This window comes from Lynx canadensis, chromosome B1, assembly GCF_007474595.2.
Source record: "Lynx canadensis isolate LIC74 chromosome B1, mLynCan4.pri.v2, whole genome shotgun sequence".
NCBI lineage: Eukaryota > Metazoa > Chordata > Mammalia > Carnivora > Felidae > Lynx > Lynx canadensis.
The window spans coordinates 25484391-25504654 of NC_044306.2; the positions used below are offsets into that span (position 1 = coordinate 25484391).

At 46.6% G+C, this 20264-nt stretch overlaps 1 protein-coding gene across 2 annotated transcripts in view; it reads left to right on the top strand.

Annotated features, from left to right (window-relative positions):
* The first annotated feature begins 15927 nt into the window (after positions 1-15927).
* LONRF1 (LON peptidase N-terminal domain and ring finger 1) overlaps positions 15928-20264 on the top strand; it is a 37731-nt gene continuing 33394 nt past the window's right edge. Inside the window, exon 1 of one of the 2 annotated variants that reach the window (XM_030312253.1) lies at positions 15928-16703. In XM_030312253.1, coding sequence (XP_030168113.1) covers positions 15989-16703 — 715 coding nt within the window. In that variant the 5' untranslated portion in view covers positions 15928-15988. The remainder of the gene's footprint in view (positions 16704-20264) is intronic. The other variant, XM_030312251.1, reaches the window with a different exon arrangement.

Consider the following 20264-nt stretch of genomic DNA (forward strand, 5'->3'; position numbering starts at 1 on the left):
AGGTCACCACATATTCAGCCAGGTCAGTTCTTTTAAGCTCCAGGGGATTTTATCGTGGCTTAAATCAAACCCTAACTAATCAATGGGAATTAAAGACAGGCTACAATCAACCCAAGAGAGGCAGTAAAAGTAAATGAACTGAGTGCACATCTCCAGGAGGTATGTTCTCCAGGTGGAGAGTTTCTCATTACTAGATACCATCGGAAGGCAGCGCTGTCCTAAAGTGCTGAGCTCTGCAGTACTTTTCTGTTCCCATCAGTTAGCATAACATCATCTGGCTGCTGCTCTGGGTATTGATGTTATGTAAACATGCTTACGTAAGGAAAGGAGAAATAAACACGCAACCAACGCGGCCCGGGCTGCTGATCGATGCCAGAGCACGCATGTTTGGAATTGTGCTTTATACGCAACACAAAGCACTACTCTGATAAATTGGTACAATAAGTTGCAAGCTGTTTAGAAAATGGCATCAAAATACACAGCGTGGTTATGCATCTATTCCGTCTTAACTGGCTTGTCACTTCCTACGTAGATCCATCTGTATTCCAACTAGGCCCTAATGGTTTATGCTTATGGGACACCTGGTTGATTTCTTTCTCTAATGCAAAATTGTGTCTGTAGTAGAGCCATGTCTCTTTGTTAACATTGTACTTGGAGATGATTGTCCTAGAGAGCCACTCCGTCTCTCTAGTTCCTTCTCCCTAGAAATGCCCAGTTGCATCCTGGTTGCTATGAAGAACCGTGGCTCCGGGTTTGAATCTAGACTCCACCTCTTGTTAGCTGTGCAACACTGAAGAAATGACTTAACTGCGGTTTCCTCATGGGTAAAATGTGGGATAGTACCTATCTCAAAAGAGTGGTTAGCAGATTAAAGGAGATAAGGTAGCAGGGCCTGGCACACAGTAGCTAATAAGTGGTAGCTACTTTGATAATAGAACACCCCGCTGCATTTGATGATGTGCACACCAGCCTTCATGGTCCACTCCAGGGGGGCGCTGTGAAGGAGCTCTCTCGCAAACATGAGCAGAGGAAGCCCCTCAGCCACAGCGCTGCCTTTGGTAGGTCCAAGGCCGCTTCCCCGTTCTTGCTGGCCTCACCTCCCAGGCCATCCTTTTTTTTTTTTTTTTAAGTTTATTTATTTTGAGAGAGACAGAGAGGGAGGGGGAAAGGGCAGAGAGAGAGAGGGAGAGAGAGAATCCCAAGCAGGCTCCACACTGTCAGCACGGAGCCTGACATACGACTTGAGCCTACAAACCATAAGATCATGACCCGAGCCAAAATCAAGAGTTGGACGCTTAACCAATGGAGCCCCCCAGGCGCCCCAGGCCATTCTTCATATAACATAAGCCTGAGTGGACCTTCATTGCTTTGCCACCAGTCACTTACGGGTGGAAACCATCCCTGGGCAGAAATCACGAAGAGCCCCTGTGCCCCTACTGGGCATGTGCAGTTGGGTCAGAACACTGACTCAGTGACACACCCCCTCTTCCCTTCTTTCCCACTCACACCTTCTTCTGGAGCCCTGATGTCTGCTGTGCTGCCCGCCCCTTGGGAGCTTAGCTCTTATGTGTGGTTAAGTAAGCAACAGCTATGAATCATACTCCGAACCTACACATAAATTTGGGGAGGCTTGTTTCTTGTATTTGCTTAGCTTGCTTCCTGAGAAATGATGTCTCCCTCCTTTATCCCATATTGACTAATTTCTGGGCTCACTGTGGCCATGATAACCTGTGGCCCTTGCAGACACTGTATAATTGGCCAGTTCTGTTCTTACTGCCGATCTATCCCAAGGACAGTCTATGATGAAAAGAAAGTATCCAAGTTGGTCACTATTTTTGACCGTGGTCTTGTTGTTGGTGAAAAAAGACTTGAGTTCCAATGCCTTCTAAAATTACTCCCAGGCATATTTTATTTAGACATATAGAGGTTTGTTTTGTTTTAACAAAGATCCTAGTCAGTGAATGAAACATGTTTTAATTTACCTCCTACGCCCTAGGGTTATAGGGATGGCCAAACATAGGACATGGATACTGGACAGATGAGACCCGTAGAAGAATCGTGAGTCACATATACTCACGGCCTAGAGGAGGACACTGATGTCATGCGGGACCACACAGGAACAGAATGAGTAGCTAAGGGCTGTGGCAGGCAGACTTCGTAGTGTTGAGAGAGTGGGATGGCACCTGGTTCCCTCGGTGGCTTGTTTGAATAATTCTGCCAGTTGACAGATGACTGAAACCCATTCCTTCCAGATAAGCAGGAACTGCCTCTGGTTTCCTTGATAAGGATGGTTATTTGGCTGGGGACCTTATCCATGAGGTCCACTGGGACAGTCAAGCCCCCTCCCCCAATTTTACCAGATGGCAAGGTGGTCCATAATATAGGGCCTTCATTTTAGGTCTTATACCAGACCTGTCAACATTGTGAACCTCTCATTCTGTTGGTGAAGAACACCAGAGCAAATGGATTTCCTAATGGTGACCATAATTTGCTACAGGACCTTATTTTTTCCTACATTTGACCCAAGACTATGACGAGGTAATATTGTGAGAAAGCAGCAATCATTTGGTATCTTAAGGCAATAAGGCATATTATTTCATTTCCTTAAATATGTATGTTGTTCTATTCCTTCGATCTAGTTCCCAGTCATTAAGAGGGGAGGAAGAGAAGTTTAGGTTTCCCAATTTGGATGCCTTCTCAAAACAACAGAAAGGTATGTCATTTTCTTTTGTATTGTGTATCCTCTGCTTCACAACCTCCCCCCAACCAACCCAGTGCCGATAAACAATTGTCTTTTCTTACATATTTCATGGCATATTTGTATTTCTATTTTTGGCAAAATTATAAAGCCATGGAGGCTCAGTGCATGCCCTATATTTTGCAAAGGTAATTATCAGAAGGATAAGAACAAGGGGCCATTGTCTCTCTTCTCTGTGCCTTAGGTTATACAGCACTCTCCATGCAATACAGCCTCTAAAAGAATAAGGTAGACTGTATATAGCATTATAAAAAACATCTTTAAAAAATCAAAAGGTTCGGGGCACCTGAGTGGCTCAGTCAGTTAAATGTCCAACTCTTGATTTTGGCTCAGGTCGTGATCACCGTTTGTGAGTTTGAGCCCCACATTGGGCCCCTGGCCTGCTTGGGTTTCTCTCTCTCCCTCTCTCTCTGCCCCTCCCCGTTTGTGTGCTCTGTCTCTCAAAAATAAATAAACTTAAAATAAAAAAAAAAATAGTAAAATTTTTAAAATGAATGAGAAAAAGTTTCAACTGGTAGACACCTAAAACAGTTCCTGGCATACAGTAGCTCTTATTCCAACATTTGTTAATAAGTGAATGTCTGCAGTAGGTATGATTGAAATGAACCAGCACAGAGTTCAAAAAGATGAGCGCATCTCCGTGAAAAACCTACAGGGCTTACTTGCTGACTCTCAAGGTCAATTCTTTTCATGTGTGTTTGGTTGGTTTTTTTAATTTTTGAAAGAGAGACAGAGCACCAGCGGGGGAGGGGCAGAAGGGGGAGACATAGAATCCGAAGCAGGCTCCAGGCTCCGAGCTGTCAGCACACAGCTCCGTGTGGGGCTCAAACTCACAAGCCATGAGGTCATGACACCAGCCGAAGTTGGAGGCTTAGTTAATGGAGTCGTCTAAGCGCCTGTAGGTCATTTCTTAAATTGGACCACATACCAGTGTTCTTCTGAGTGAAGATCGTGAATCATCTCCATCAGAATAACTTAAGATGGTTCTAGCTCAGTTTGTCTAAGGCCAAGAATCAGCATTTCAAGGAGCACCCCGGGGGATTCTTTTTTTTTTTTTTTTTTTTTTTTAAATTTTTTTTTTTTTTCAACGTTTATTTATTTTTGGGACAGAGAGAGACAGAGCATGAACGGGGGAGGGGCAGAGAGAGAGGGAGTCACAGAATGGGAAGCAGGCTCCAGGCTCTGAGCCATCAGCCCAGAGCCTGACGCGGGGCTCGAACTCACGGACCGCGAGATCGTGACCTGGCTGAAGTCGGACGCTTAACCGACTGCGCCACCCAGGCGCCCCAACCCCGGGGGATTCTTAAGTCCACTGCAGTTTGAGAATCTCTAGGCTACACTAGTAATTAAACATGTGCATCATGGCGAAAAGGAAGGACTGCACTAGAGATTTTTTTCTGCTTGTGTCCCTTGAATATTCTTATGTTGAAATCCTACCCTACAAAGTGACGATATTCGGAGATGAGGTCTTTGAGAGGTGATGAGGCCCTCATGAATGTATTTAGTGCCCTTATAAAAGACGCCCCAGAGTGACCCCTTGTCCTTTCTGCCATGGGAGGTTCCAATGTGAAGACAGCCATAAATGAGGAAGGGGACTCTCAACAGACACTGAATCTGCTGGTGCCGGTGATCTTGGATTTCTGAGCCTCCAGAACTGTGAAAAATAATGTATATTTATAAGCCAGTCAGTTTATGATATTTTTGTTACAGCAGTCCAAACAGTAAGAAAGGAGGTAAGAGATTCCTCTTCTGACCAGCATAGGCCCACGGAATCACTGTTTCAGTCTCAGTGTGAATATAAGTATTTTCAGATTCTTTCATCACCTACCAGACTCTTCTCACCAACACACATATACATGAATTTCATGATGAAAACAGATGTGCCTTTGAAGTGTGCTTTATGGTGGTGGTGTTTTTCTAATTCTTAGGATTAGAAATTCTCAGGGGGCGCCTGGGTGACTCAGTCGGTTAAGCGTCTGACTCTTAATTGTGGCTCAGCTCGTGATCTCACGGTTGTGGGACCAAGCCCCGTGTCGGACTCTGCACGGAGTGTGGAGCCTGCTTGGGATTTTCTCTCTCTCCCTCTCTCTGCCCCTCCTTGGCTTGTGCATGCTCTCTCTCTCTCAAAAAATAAACATTTTTCTTAAAAACAGAAATTCTTAGAATGTGTCTTATTCACTGTTTTAAGTTATTTACTTAAATCTAAGGCAAGCTAAACTGGAGACACCTAGGTCTCCATGCTCTAACTCATTTGTCTTTTATCATTTGGATACAGATAATTTTTTAATAACACTATACATTTCCTGTTTCCTCAAGTAGTGTGTGCCACATCTAATTTGACTCCCGCTTTGAAAATTCAAATATTGTACAGGACAGTAGGGTACTGTTGACCTCACAGCCTTTTGAGGTATTCTTCGCCCCTAGACAAACGGCCCCAGAATGATGAGTATCTGTAGGTCTTACGCCCGTGTCTTGTGCAGTTTAGGCCACTTCTGTTGTCAGACTTTCAGCTCTCACTTTTTCCTGTGGGCCAGTCTCTTATCTCCTCCAAATGTGTCGAAATGAGGGAATGTGTTAGACACATTAATTCCAGTTTTGTGAAAAACGAGGATAAAGAGAGGCAGAATTGGGGACGAAAAGGTCCTGCTTCTCACCTGGGCTTTGGAATCTGGCCTTGGGCACTCCTGCTTTTTGTGTTCTTGGTCTCAGATACGGTTGCAGGGGTCCCCAGCCCCTGCCACACTGAGATGGCAGTGGCTGCCGTGCTGTCTCCTCTGCCATGTTGGATTTGGTGTCCACCTCTCTACTCTGTCCAGAATGGCAGGCTTTGAAGTTCACCAAGAAGCATTTCTGCGTGAAGACCCCGAACTAGTTGGTGGTTCAGCTCCTCCCAGTTTGGGGGATAACCTGTACACCTTTGTGGTAGGGCTGAGACTGGTGTTTTCATGGGGGAGGAGCCTCCCGAGCTGTTGGGGGTTTTTCCTTTTCTTCACTCCTACTGTTAGGGAGCTAAAGAGCAGAAGAGGCTGATACTAGGGTTGTCTTGTCCTCCCCTATGGTGCTGAGGCTGACTTCCAGTGGAATTCTGTCCTTTTCCTTTCTCTCCCTCCAGGCTTCAGCCCTGGGCTGGGGGACTCCCTGGCTTCTGTCCCATTCATTGCGAAGCCTTTAACTTCTGCCACAGGCTTGCTGGTCGTCTCTGCCCTGTAGTCACCACGCATGTGCTGCCCGCAGGTGAGGGACCTGCGGCTCTTGGTCACAGGCTGCAATTATGCACTGGGATCAAGCACTTGCTCTACGTGAAGACCTCTGAGGCCACATCAGAAGCACTTGCATTGGCCGTGCAGGTTCCACTTCCTGCTGGATCCATGAAAGCCATTCCTGCTGTATGAATGTGCCCAGCCTGTGCTCAGATGCCCCCCTGTCTACAGCACCGATCATGGTGCCTGTCATGACCACTGCTGCCCCTTTGTCAGGCACTGTAGACGCTCTGATTAGGAAAGACAGTGTGCTTTCATGAACATGGAATGTGCAGGAGGCATGTCGGATTCCTTCCCCCTCCGAATAATGAAAGGAGGTAGCCCCAAACACCTCAGGGATGATGGGGGAGGCTCCTGATGTGGACCTGATGGTGACCCTCTTGTCCACGTGGCTCCATAAGCACTGGGCTCTGCCTCAAACACAGGTATGTCCACTGTGACCTCCGCCGGCATGGCCTGGGTACAGCTGTAAGCCTCCACTGGTGGTCTTGAGGGGATAAACAAAGTTTTCCTAAGGGAAAAAAAGAAGAAAAGATCACTTTCACCTGAAGGGGACACAGCTAAAAGTTCAAAATGTAGCCACAATGGCAAGCTCCAGGGGGGCTGTTTGTCAAGACTGCCGTTGAGGGAAGCTGCCTGGTTAGCTCAAAGGTCTGTGTAGGTCTGTGACCTCTTCCCTGGGTGTCTCCACATCTGGCCTGCTTCTCATAGCTCGCAGCTGCTGGGGCCAGCAGATAGTATCAGGTGTTGCTGGGCTGGTGGATATGAGGCTCAAGGTCACCACTAACATACCGTGCATACATCAATCCCTTCTCTTCTGCTGATCTGGATAAAGTCTCTCTCAAAGATCGGTGGCTACTTGAATGAAGCACATTCTCCCTTGTGTGGTTGTCACCGCAGGGTCCCCGTGGAGGTGATAAAAATCCTCACTGAACACTCTTTCTGCTTTGTCATATCGGAGCACAGATTCGCGGCTCCTGGCTATCTTTTATCACGACAGCGCTCCGTGGCTCCTCCACACCCCCCTCACCACCCTCGCAAGCAGCCCACCCGTGCTCCCCAGGCCTCAATGACAGGTGGCCGGGTCTGGTCTGCGCAGATTCCGTTTTGCTCCAGAACACCTCGAGGGGAGCAGCCAGGAAGCTCTGGGGGTGCTTTGCAGCCTGCTGGGGACGAGCCTGACATGCTTTGCCAGAGCAGGAGATGTAGGGCATGCTCAAGAGGGGCCTCCCCCAGCTGGCCCCCCAGGTCACCTCCACTTCTGCTTTGAAGCTGAAACCAAATGCCTGCTTCCTGAACCTCCCATTCAACCAACCCACCTTTAACCCGCTCCTGCCCATTGTGACCTAACACCGTCACACCGCCCTCGCCCTCGGTCCTCCACCTGCAACTCTGGGCCGCTCAGGGTAGGGACTCCACCCCCCAAACTCAGAGACCCGCCCAGGAGGAAGCACATTGCACATGCGTAGACACCGACGCCCCAGGAACTGGGAAACCTTAGTGGCGGGGGAGGTTCTGAGTAGAAAATTAAAGATTTCACATGTTGGCCCAAACGGCGTGGTTTTCCACTGGAAAATTATCAAAGGGCAGGAGATGTATTTGTTCAGCAATTACAGCCTCCCTGAGCTGGAAGGGACTTCAGAAACTAGGCATTACAACCGCTCATCGCACACAGAGTTGGAAGAACTTTCCCCGTAGGTACACAGAATCCGGGCGGCTTAGCCTCTGGGTGAGATGGGTTTTGGCATCACTGTGTTTATCACCGTGTACAATACAGTGCCCTTCAATTCGCACCGTCCCCACACTCGCAGACTTTTCTTGTACATATAAGTGACTCTTATATGTCACTTATATGACTCTTACATGTCAGGGAGAAGTGCTGACTCCTGCCTGGTGAAAAATCCGAGTATAACTTTTGACTCCCTCAACGCTTAACTACTGAGAGCCTACTGATAATGCCAACAGTCTGTTAACACACATTTTGTATGTTATCTGTGTTATATACTGTGTTCTTACAATAAAGTAAGTAGAGAAAAAATGTTATTTAGGGTTTTTTGTTTGTTTGTTTGTTTTTGTCTTTGTTTTTGTTTTTGTCTTTGTTTTTGAGAGCGAGAGACAGAACATGAGCAGGGGAGGGGCAAAGAAAGAGGGAGACACAGAACCCGAGGCAGGCTCCAGGCTCTGAGCTGACAGCCTGGAGCCGGATGCCAGGCTCGAACCCACAAACCTTGAGATCATGACTTGAGCTGAAGTCAATACTTAACTGACTGAGCCACCCAGGCGCCCCAGAAAAGAAAATGTTATGAAGAAAATTGTCAGGAAGAGAAAATACATTTACAATACCTTACTGAATCTGTGGAAAAGAAGCTTCCTGTGTGTGGAACTTCACAGTCCAAACCTGTGTTATTCAAGGGTCAACTGTAGATGGGAGCTTAGTAAAAGCAGCTCTTGCTAGCTGCATTGAGCTGTCTAGTTACATTTGGAGCCGAATAACTTGGCTACATCAAATTTAGGAGAAACAAAAATGGAGCTGTTCTATTACTCAAAATGCCTCTTCTGGTCAGAAAGTTTTGATCTAAATCTGGAGAAGCACTTTCTATGGGATAGGCCTAATTCTTTTAGGCCTGAGTTGATGTAATAGGGAGAATGATAAAGCGATACCTGGACAACTAAATCCTCTAAAGCCAAAGGCACTTGTAGCAACGTTACCCTGGTAATAAATGCCTTTTCGAGAAGCTTTGGTTCCCTCCACCCTGGATCAGAAGCACTGTCACCTAACAAATGAGTCAGAGTCAGAGATCTCAGGTTCTGAATTTTATAGAGATCGGGGTCAGAATCAGATTAAATTAGTGGCCAGAATTCTCGGAATTCACTTGAGCTGGTCAGTTAGGAATGAGAAGAAATTCACATCAACCAATACATGTGCTGATAAATATGAACATATTCCTGTATTTTACAATCTGCTAACAGCTCAAGTCAAGACATTTTTGATTGCAAGGCATTTTATTCGAAGCTATTATGTGTTTGTGATTTGGTTTCCTAAGGGTGTTGATGGGACTTATTAGAACAACACATAAGAATGCAGGAACCAGGGGCACCTGGGTGGCTCAGTGGGTGAAGACTGTGACTTCAGCTCAGGTCAGGATCTCGTGGTTCATGAGTTCGAGCCCCACATAGGGGCTCTGTGCTGACAGCTCAGAGCCTGGAGCATGTTTTGGATTCTGTGTCTTCCTCTCTCTCTCTGCCCCTCCCCTGTTCATGCTCTGTCTCTCTCTGTCTCTCAATAATAAATAAATGTTAAAAAAAAAAAAAGAAAAGAAAAAGAATGTAGGAACTAACTTACCGGATTAGGTCCTTGGACCCTCCGGCCCAGTATTCTCTTATTGACAAAAGCACCAAAGGACGCATCATGGGAAAGCATCACTGTCTTTCTTGCTAACCTAAAGCTCCACTTGAGTCTGACTTCCCTCAGTAGTATTTTAATGTATCCATCATTCTTAAATTTGTTCAAAACCCTTTATTTTTGTGACAGTTTTCCATGCTGGATGACAAGAGTCTATGTTGTCATAGACTCAATTTATTTCACTTAAGTTTGAAAGAATGTGACTTCATCTAGCTATTTCAGAATTGGAAAGGGGGTAGAAAGAGATCCCTCCCCATTGTCCAAGGCCCCAAGGAAGCCTGGCCTAAAGCATGCACTTCACCCTGAATAAAGATGGTTTGTAATGCACATCCACCTGAGCATTCCATATCTTCCTCTTCCTCTGGTTTTCTCTTAACCCGAACCCTCCAACCTGTTGCTCATTCCACCATTACGTCCTTGCTCTGGCTCTCTCATCTGTACATTTTCATCTCCTGGTTGTGAACTCTTCCGTCATCCGAGGTCCTTATCTCTCCTTCTTTGGAGAACGTGTGGACCAAATTGGGACACAGATCATCTGGCCTAATCTAGTCACATGTATTTTCCTACCTAATCTGGCGGATCTCCTTCACCAGCTTAAATGCCCACCCCGCCCAGATAACTTCCTCCAGCATTTCCCTTTATACACATCAGCCATTCTTTTACGAATTACAATCTTGAATTTTTGCAATTTAATAACTCAGATTCTGAAACAGCCACACAGGAGCTGAAAATGAGCCAGGGAAAAGTGCGTTGCACTTCTGGCTACATTCTGAAGGTAGAAGCAAAGGATTTGTGAGCCTAGTGTATGTGAAATATGAAAGAAAGAGCAGAGCTGAGGGTGGCTCCAGGATCTTTTGGCCCATACAGGCTTCCCACCGTGCCTTCTCAAATCTTCAAAGGCTTTCTGCTATTCCCACTTTAGCAAGCATTTCTAAATAATAACAGTAGTAATAATGCTAGATTCAATCCAGATTATTAGTGCTTTTCAAATTTTTAAAGCTTCATTTGCTATGTGAGGTGGGTACACAGTTGCCTCTTGAACAATGCAGGGGACAGAGGCACTGACACCCGCCCCCCATGCCGTCCAAAACCCACGTGTAACTTTTGACTTCCCCAAAACGTAATTACTGAGGGCCTACTGTTGACCAGAAGCCTTACCATTAACATAAACATTTGCTTAACATATATACTGTATGTTATATGTATTATATACTATATTATTACAATAAAGTAAGCTAGAGAAAATAGTATGAAGAAAACCATAAGAAAAAACACATTTAGAGTACTGTATTGTATTTATTGGGAAAAAAATCCACGTGGAAATGGACGTGCACAGTTCAAATTTGTGTTGTTCGACTATACATTTCTTTGATTTCTTGATTTGTGTATACGTATATATAGTAGAACATAATTTTCTTTTTATCTGTTTCCATTTGCAAAACTATTTCTCTTATTCTAATTTTTTTTTTCAACGTTTTTATTTATTTTTGGGACAGAGAGAGACAGAGCATGAGCGGGGGAGGGGCAGAGAGAGAGGGAGACACAGAATCGGAAACAGGCTCCAGGCTCCGAGCCATCAGCCCAGAGCCTGACGCGGGGCTCGAACTCCCGGACCGCGAGATCGTGACCTGGCTGAAGTCGGGCGCTTAACCGACTGCGCCACCCAGGCGCCCCTATTTCTCTTATTCTAAAGAATACCACAACTCAGGGCACCTGGGTGGATCAGTCGGTTAAGTGGCCCATTCTTGATTTTGGCTCAGGTCCTGATCTCACGGTTTGTGGGGTTGAGCCCTGCGTTGGGCTCTGTGCTGACAGCATGGAGTCTGCGTGGGATTCTCTCTTTTCCCTTTTTTCATCTCCCCTGCTTGCTAGCTCTGCTCTCTCCCTCTTAAATAAATAAATAAACAAACAAACAAACAAACAAACACTTTTTAAAAAATACCCAAACTGGTTACTTTAGGAGGAGAAATGTTGATAGCCTGCGCCAGGGTGACTGCGGGGAGTGTGGAGGGGGTGTGGGAGGGAGCAAAAGGTTAGGGAGCAGAGTGAGCAGTGAGGAGGGGTCAGATTGTCAATACAGTCTGCAGGCAGAACCCAAAAACTTTTCTGGCAGACCAGGTGGGAGGTATGAGGGAAGGAGAGGAGAAATGAAGAAAATAAATTGTCCTAGTGTCTTAGTGGTAAATGTGTGTCCATCACTACCAAGAATGAAGAATATTAGGTGGCATCATAATTTGTCGGTGACTCATTCAACAGTGACTAGCTAGGGTCTTTTCAGTGCCTTAGGTGTTAGAGACACATCAGTGAACAGGATGGGCAGAAAATCCTAGCTCTTGAGGAGTTTACATTCTCCAGGATAGAGACAAATAATATAGATCTCTATATAAATATAACATGTCAGATGATGGTAAGTGCTAAGTGCGTGGGGGCAGGGTGCGGACAAGGGAGGAGGAGAGAAAGTACCGGAGGAATTCATATGTGGTTAATTCTTAGAACTTGTTGAATAATACATGGCATTTATTCCTGCATCTATTTCTTTTTTAACAGCTTGATACTGGGAAATACATTCATTTTATCAATTTGACTACCATGAAATGGAATATGGGTTACATACTTGGTATTTCTAGATTCTTTTGAGTATTGGAAAGAAGAATTAAGAATGGTGCCCGTGGTAAGGGTGGTGCCCCTTTGGCACACTGACAGTGTTCCCCATGAGGATAGCAGAATATTTTAATAATCAGTAGTAAACTGCACTTGGTTAAGACAGTAGTCATTGCAGACGATTGGGTTTCGGCATCTACTTAGCATCACCTCTATTTAACCTACTCAGGTTGTCCTCATTAGGGCTTTTCACTTAGAACACCATTATAGCAATCATATACTGTATTTTTAGCATCTTATATAAACTTCCCCACAAATGCCCAAGTTATATAACCACCCCCCCCCCAGACTTTCCTCCAGCCTCTCACGGAATTACAGTAGGGGCGAGGAAGTGCGTGTGTTGGGGGCATCCCTGTCTTGTGACAAAAAGTGTTCATGTCCCAGAGACTGGTTCCCCCTCCCCTGGACAGGGCTGGGCGTGTATCAACAAAGTGTGCTTCCTGATACCCTCCTCTTCTATTCTCAGCCTTCCCTCTGCTATTACATTTTCATCAGGTGTCACGTTGCTGTGTTCCTGAGCTTGGAAGGCTCTCTGCCTCCTCTCATTGTGTTCAAACAAACCCCTGGGGCTCAGCTCCAGAAGTAGAGGCACCCAAGAGATCGTTCCATTCCCTCATTTTACGGATGGCAAATGAGGCTCTCTCGGGGCAGCCAGACGACTTCCTCCCAGACACAGAGGGACAAATACGGTCAGCACCAGGTCTCTGCATTGCCTCTCCATTATGACTTCCATTAAACCAGGAGCTTCTCAGATCTCAGTGTTCTCATCCACATAAAAATAAGGGGTAGGAGAGGTGATCTCTGAAGACCTTTTCTTCTGTGCATTATGTACAGATATGCTATTAGGTGTATACTGATTATATTGGACTTTAGAGTTTATGGTTTCCAATGCATTGACTAGGATGTAACCAGATGAAATAAATCAGGAAGAGGACATCATTTTGCTTGGCTCTTTAAAGCTCAAATTCAGTCTTTTTTAATGGTAAGAATGTGAAGAAACAAATGGTAAATTCACCCACGGCAAAAAAAAAAAAAAAAAAAAAAAAGGCTCAAATACACATCTTCAGCTGACTCGTGTCCAGGAAAAGCACTATGTTACGTTATTCTTAAATAGGAGTTTACCTAACTATATCAGGAAAAGTCTCCTTCTGGTGTGGCGGGGGGAGGGCAGGGATATGAACGGAATGATGGTGATAAGCATTTTCCAAATTAGGAAACAGATATGCTTTTCTTCTTACTCTCTTACATAACTGATCTATTTTAGAAGACAACACTAAAAAACCGAAATGAAATACAAATCTCATGATTTTACTACTTGGTTAGCTGAGACAGAAGCAAGTAATGCTCGGAGGAAGAGAGAGGAGAACTTCACCCTTAGTGTTCTCCTCCTGGCCCCCGGGGGGGTATTTCACCGGCTCCCTCTTCTCCAACTGCAGCCTGCAGGGTGAGCCAGAGACCAAAGTCTGAATTTTAGAACGTGAATGAAGAAAGGTACTAATTTTCCTCTCCTCTTAATCTAAAAAGCAGTCACATCAAAGTGCATATCCTCTTGTGGTGGCACGGAATGATGGAAGAAGGACCTGTCTCGAGCCGGTGATTGTCTTGCCCCAGACTTCCTGTTTCAGAGGGAAACTGTGCAGCACACAAAGGCCACAGAGGCAGTACAGCCTCTTACATAAATAAGTTACATAAATGAGAACCAGTTATGTAAATGTATAAACCAGCAAACATGAATTATAACCATTCACAAATGCCAAGGAGATCACGGCAAGATTCCTCCCACAGTCCCATTTTTTTTTCCCCTCTCACATTATTGTAATTGTACCACTTCATTTCACACCAGAATCAGATGTGGTTATCTGTCACATTTATTAGGGAGAGAAGCTCCAAAGGACAAATGATACTTCACACTATTTTCTGAACCATACATTTTACTTTTGGGGGAAATTCCCTAATAAAACCAGATTTGAACTGTATGTGATAAGAAATATAAGCATATTTATGAATTTGTTATACTTTGTGTATAATCATGAACTTATGTATGAAGTATTTACTATTGTACATTTTGCAAGCTGTTGTTAAGGACCGGAATGTATCACAAAAACTCAATATCCACCTACATATGGATATTTGTTTAACCACTTAGGGTTTCAAGTCTTAAATGAGTATGTGAGCATCTGTGTGAAGTCATTCTTCTGCTTATCGAAGGGGGGTGGTACCATGGTAGGGAGGTTAGCATTAAATTCAAGGTTATGCTTATGAATTAATCCCAATATTCCCCACCTCAAATGATGAGGAGTTGCTCCTGTATCTTGGCCACAGTTTGTTTCAGGTGCCATGTGGACGGTACATGAACCTGTTTGCTTCTGTGTCCTGTTGGAACAGAAGCCTCAATTTTTCCTCAGCTAGCTTTTTCCTTGTTCCTTTTAGGGCAATAGATCTACATCTTTTCTGAAGTTACAGGATTTGCTCATTGTGTAGTAAAAACATATGTAACTCAAAGCAGTTTTGAGCCCAACTGCCTGTTCCATATAAAGAAGGCTGTTAATTAAACGTTAGCCAATTTCAGGCATAGCATGCTCAGGTTAACATTCCATTTACCAACTTCCTTTATTTTGAAAATCTCATGTAATATATTTCTAAGATCTAACATAGTAACCCAACAGTGAAATGAGAGAAGAGAGCAGGGCCTCTGTATATTATTAGCTGTGTGATTTGAGACAGGTAACCTTCCCTCTCTGGGCCATTGTTTCTAACCATTTGAAAAAGGACTAAAAGTTCTAAGTCACTTCCAGCATTAACACTCTAGTAGCCTATAATTAAATCTGTATTTTCAGCTGAGAGCTTTACACTCGCTGACATCAAGTTTAAAGGAAATATAATCCATTATACAAAACCCAGATTGTCTTTTTTCTTCTGTTGGCAATACTTGGGGTGTAGTGGTATTGTGACCGCCGTATGAAAACTATTCTTCCTGGTGTCTTCTCTTTAAAAATGCCAAACATAGGACTTAGCCAGCTGTGGAGCCCCGAATGAGATGTAAAGAGTACGTCTGATACCTTGGGAACCTGTGGGCTTTCTTCCTCGAGGTGGGGGTGGGTTTTAAAGTGGAAAAGCAGCAGTAACTTGCCACCATAGAAAACTGTCTTGCCCTCTGGAGGGAGTCGGCTCAGAAACATGGGTGGGGTTATTTTGTTTCTAAAGTTGACCTAGTCTAGACTTGAGGAGTCACAAAGTCATCAGACTGACTTTACGCATTCCTAGGCCCTCTGCCTCTACATGTCCATCTGTAACTTGGGCATAAAAAAATGCAGACGTGCACCTGACTACTACTCCGGGAGGCTCCCACCGGCCAGGAAAAGGGGGCGAGTCGCCACTCAGGAAGCCCGGTGTGTCAGGAGACTGTTGGTGATCTGGGCTTTAGTCCCGGGAGGCCAGACGCCTGGCAGAAAAACCGCCCACCAAGCAAGCATCAGGAGAGAAGCCTTGGCAGGTGAAGGTAGTTGTCCCGCGGATTGGCGACAGGGGCGGAGGCCTGGGTTCCAAGAGGCTTTGTTCAATTACAAGCCAGGCCCCAGTTTCGGGAGAAGCCAATTAGATCCCCGCTGGGGGATCATCTGACCTCGCGTTTCTCCCCAGGAGGGGCTTCGTAGGGGGCGGGGCCAGGCGCGAGGCTCCTCCGGGACCGGGGCGCCGGCCGTGCGGGGGAGTCCCGGGCGCTTTAGCGAAGCCCCGCCCCGCCCCGCGCCCGCCAGGCCCCGCCCCCGGGGCTTCCCGGGCGCGCGCCGCCCCGCTGTGTCCGCGCGCCACGCCCCCCAGCTCGCGGGCCGCGTGCGGAGCCGCGCGCCCCGGAGGCTCCGCGACCGTGGCGGCGGGCGGCGGCGGAGGAGCAGCCCTCCGCGGGCCATGTCTTCTCCGGTCGTGGCGAGGAGCTCCCCCGGAGGGAGCCGGGAGATGGCCCCCACGCCGCGGAGCCGGGGCCGGTTCTGGGAAGTGGGCGGCGGCAGCGGCGACCGGCTGGAGCGCGCGGCGGCGGAGTCGGAGCGCTGGGAGCTGCTGCTCCGCCGCGGCGAGCTGCTGGCGCTGGGCGGCCACCTGAAGGGAGCGCTGGAGGCGTACGCGGCGGCGCTGCGCCGCGGGGCCCCGGTCAGGCCCGAGTGCCTCGGCACCTTGGTGGACTGCCTGGTGCTCAACTACCGGCTTCGCCACGGGCTGGGCTGGAGCGCGACCCTCGGAGCGAGCGCGGACCCCGGCGCAGGCGGGCTGCTCAGCTGCCTGGGCTGCCGGGGCTTCCTGAGCGAGCCGGTGACCGTGCCCTGCGGCCACAGCTACTGCCGTCGCTGCCTGCGGAGAGAGCTCCGCGCCCGCTGCCGCCTCTGCCGGGACCGGCTGCCGCCCGCCGCCGCCACAGATGCTGAGGGCACCACCCCGCGGCCGCCGCCTCTGGCCGCCGCCATCGCCGCCTCGGGCTTCAGAACCAGCGTCGTCCTCAACCACCTGGCCGAGAAGTGGTTCCCGGGCCAGCGGGAGCGAGCCCGCGCGGCCGGCCGGCTCGGGGAGCTGCTGCACCAGGGGCGCTACCGGGAGGCCCTGGCCGCCGCCTGCGAGGCGCTTCGAGCAGGTGACCGCGCGGGGATGCGGCGTGGGCCCGGGCGACCCCACCCTCCTTTCCCCGACGGGCTGGCTGCCCGGCGTCTCTGCCTCCCCGAGGCTGCCTGACTCCCGTGCGTGGGGTTTCGGGGTCCTCGAGGGTGTGGGAGGGGGCGGCGCCCCGGGGTGCTTCGGTCACAATGGGGATCGCCTTCGGAGCCGACTGTGACGCGGCGCGGGGAGGGGCGCGCAGGCTCGGGGTTCCCTTGGCCGCGGCCCTGCGGTCTGAAGCGGGCGTCCCGAGCGGAGCGGGTGGCCCGGTGGAGGCCGCCGGAGCGCGGGATGGGGTGGAAGTTGGGCGAGCCCGAGCGGCCGCTCGCTTCCTGCCGCGCTCTTTCCGGTAATTGGCCGGGCCGGGCCGGGCCCGCCGCCGGCAAACGACAGCCGGGGCGGGGAGAGGATCTCCCCACCGGAGGATAGGCGTGCAACGTTTACCGTCGTCTCGCACGAAAGTCATTGGGGCAATTGAAGCCGCGGGAGGGCAGAATTGCATAAGCTGGGGGGGGGGGGGGTTGTGTAACGGGTGACGTCCGGTGGGCGTGGCGGGAGCTCGGCGCCCGCACCCAGCTCCGGGAGGCCCCGCCGGCCACTGGGTTTGGGGCGGGTGTCGGAGCTGCCCGGGGGTGTTAGGTCTTACCTGAAACGTCTGCAACCTTGGTTGCTCTTGATGGTTTACCTGCCTATTTCAAATAATACTTATTTCATAAACACACGTGTGCTTACTTTCCGAACACTGCTAGTTCTCGGTAAAGAAAAAGAGGTAGTCTCTGATCGAGTTCTTTGACACGCTTTTGTTTGCCTTTCCACTCTTGATCAAGCTGTGGGGAAAAGCCTTTTAGGTCTTTTGTTTGTTTCTTTGCCTCCAAGAAGCAGCATTGGCTTCCTAACCTAGGTTAGCACTCCTTAAGGTGGTTTCGGGCTGCCAAAGGGGACCCTGCCGGACTTACCTAGGTGAAATGAAGACTACTTTAAGTCAATCGGTGGTTCTCTACCAGAGGTATTTTAGCAGCCCCCCCGCCCCGGGGGACATTATCTAGAGCAATATCTGGTGATAACTGGAGACACCCCTTGTGGGTGTAGTGCTGGTTGGTACATGTGGTGGGTAGAGGCTAGGGATGCTAACATCCTACAGCGCACAGGACAGCCTCCCGCACAGTTGTCAGGCCCAAAATGTCAATAGTGTCTCTGTTAAACCTTGTGTTAAATAAGTATATTGCAAGAGTAGTGTCTTTATTGGCATGAAATAATGCTTGAGGGAATTATCCCCGAGAAAACAGACGTCTAAAATATAAACCGGTATTAGGTAAATTTATAAACTGTGTCACCAAAACGATCTTTTTGCAGGTCTTTTATCCTAAGTGCTTAGTCATTTTGAACTAGTGACAATACATTGAGTTACTTAATACCTTTGGAGTTCAAAGCATAAACTTGGCACATGTTCATAGTCTTTCAGTATCTTTATGGGAAGTGTAGGCAGTTATAAAATGGAATAGAATGATAGAAGGAAAGAGAACAACAGTATTTGGAATACAGAATTCTAATACAGACAGCTCTGCCTCTCTGGGTAAATGGAGCATGAGTAAGGAAGCACAAACCATCTAGGCCATGGGCCTCATTTCAACAATGAAGCAGAAGCTAGGGCAGTGAAATGACTTGTCCAGAGTCACACAGCTAGCTGGTCTTAGAGGCAACATCATATTCTCCATTTCTCCTAAATGTTGCACCAGGGCCCATTCTGCCCTTATAGCTCACCCAATGAAAGTGTTTGATATAAATTTCCAGGGAAGTTTCTCTCTCTCTCTCTCTCTCTCTTTCTTTCCTTCCTTCCTTCCTTCCTTCCTTCCTTCCTTCCTTCCTTCCTTCCTTCCTTCCTTCCTTCCTTCCTGTCACTCGTATAAAACAAAGGATGAAACTTATGGACAGCACTATGCGGTATTAATTACTAATTTGACCTCTTAAATTAGACACTTCATAAAAATTCATATCCTAATCTACAGAACAGTGAGCACATTTACTAATTAAGGTCTGGCTTAATATTCTCTAACCAGTAATCTTTTAATTAAGGAAGACTCTGGGCCTTGGGTTAAAGACATTTTTTTTAACAGAAAAGAAAAAAAGACCTTTTCTCTCCTTTTTCCAATTTGCATGGACTGCCCACGGGGATTTTGCCTATTTAGCTACTTAAGTCTTACTTTGGCAGAACTAGAACTCAAGTCTTTTGACTTTCACCTCATTAGCTTCTTTTCCCTTATTCTCTGAGGTCTTTCAAAAGTCATGAATTCCATACTGAAAAGTGTGTCTGAATGTTACTAATGAAGAAAAATTTTTTTCATCCCTTAAATTTTTAGTGCAAAGTGGGAAGGAAAAAAAAAAAAACCTTACAGCTAACAAATTGTGGTTGGTCAACTATAGATACCAAGTGTTTAACAATATATGGGGTAAATAAAAATGTTTAGTAGAGTTATATATCTGTATTATTAGGCTTTGACTTTTCAGAGTCAGCTAGTTCGCTAGATAGGCATTTGAAATGTGTTTATATAATTGTACAGTTCTGTGGTTACTAATGATAGATACTTTTCATTATTGCTGATGAGAAGAAAGACCACTATAATTTCTTCATAGAATTCTTATGATGAAAGAACTAAATACTATTAACTAGAGAAAGATAATCTAGTCTACAGTTAGCCCACACCCGTCCAAATTTATCCCTGTTGACAAGAAAGGCAAGCTTGAAAACCTTTGCCAAAATCAGAAGTTTCCCATTGAGATTACATAAGTTTCTGTTGAATTGAAATATATTTAGATAACATTTAATCTATTGATCTTTTGGTATTAACTCTCAGATGTTTCATAACTTTGTCTCTTTAGTATTCAGGAATATTATGTAAAAGTCTTTTCTACATGGAATCTTTATACATAAGAGCCTATTGAAGTGATCTCACTTTGCTATGCTATTTTCCTTTTATTTTTAATAAATTTGTATGCTGGCTTGCCTCTTCCCTGTGTACACCCGTCTCACCCAAAGAACCGTATAAGTAACAGTTTGAACTGATTAAAAGAAAAAAATAAAGGTCATAAGGGGGAGAATAGTGTATTTAAAATACTTGTAAATTTTTGTCTTTAAAATTAATTATGTAGTTCTTAACCTGTTAAGCATTTAAAAAATTTTTTTATATCATTTGGTCTTCACAAAGAATCCTCGGAAGGAAACTGAGGCATTTAGAAGTGGAGGTGCAGTGTGGCCTAGTGGTTAAAGCTAGCTGACTGCCTCGGTTTGAATCCCAGGGCAACCTTCCACTTACTCTCTGACCTTGGGCCTGTTGTCTAACCTGTCTGTTTTGGTTTCCTTATCTGAAAAAGCGAGAATGGTATCTGCAAGATAGATACCAGTAGTAACAGCTACCTAGGGCTGTTGGGAGAATAAATGCCTAGTAAATAGTAACAAAAATGTTTTTAAAATATGAAAGTTGTGCTACAGCCAGAAGGCGATTTGGCTAAAATTAAAATCTAAACTTTGTAATGTCAAGTCCTG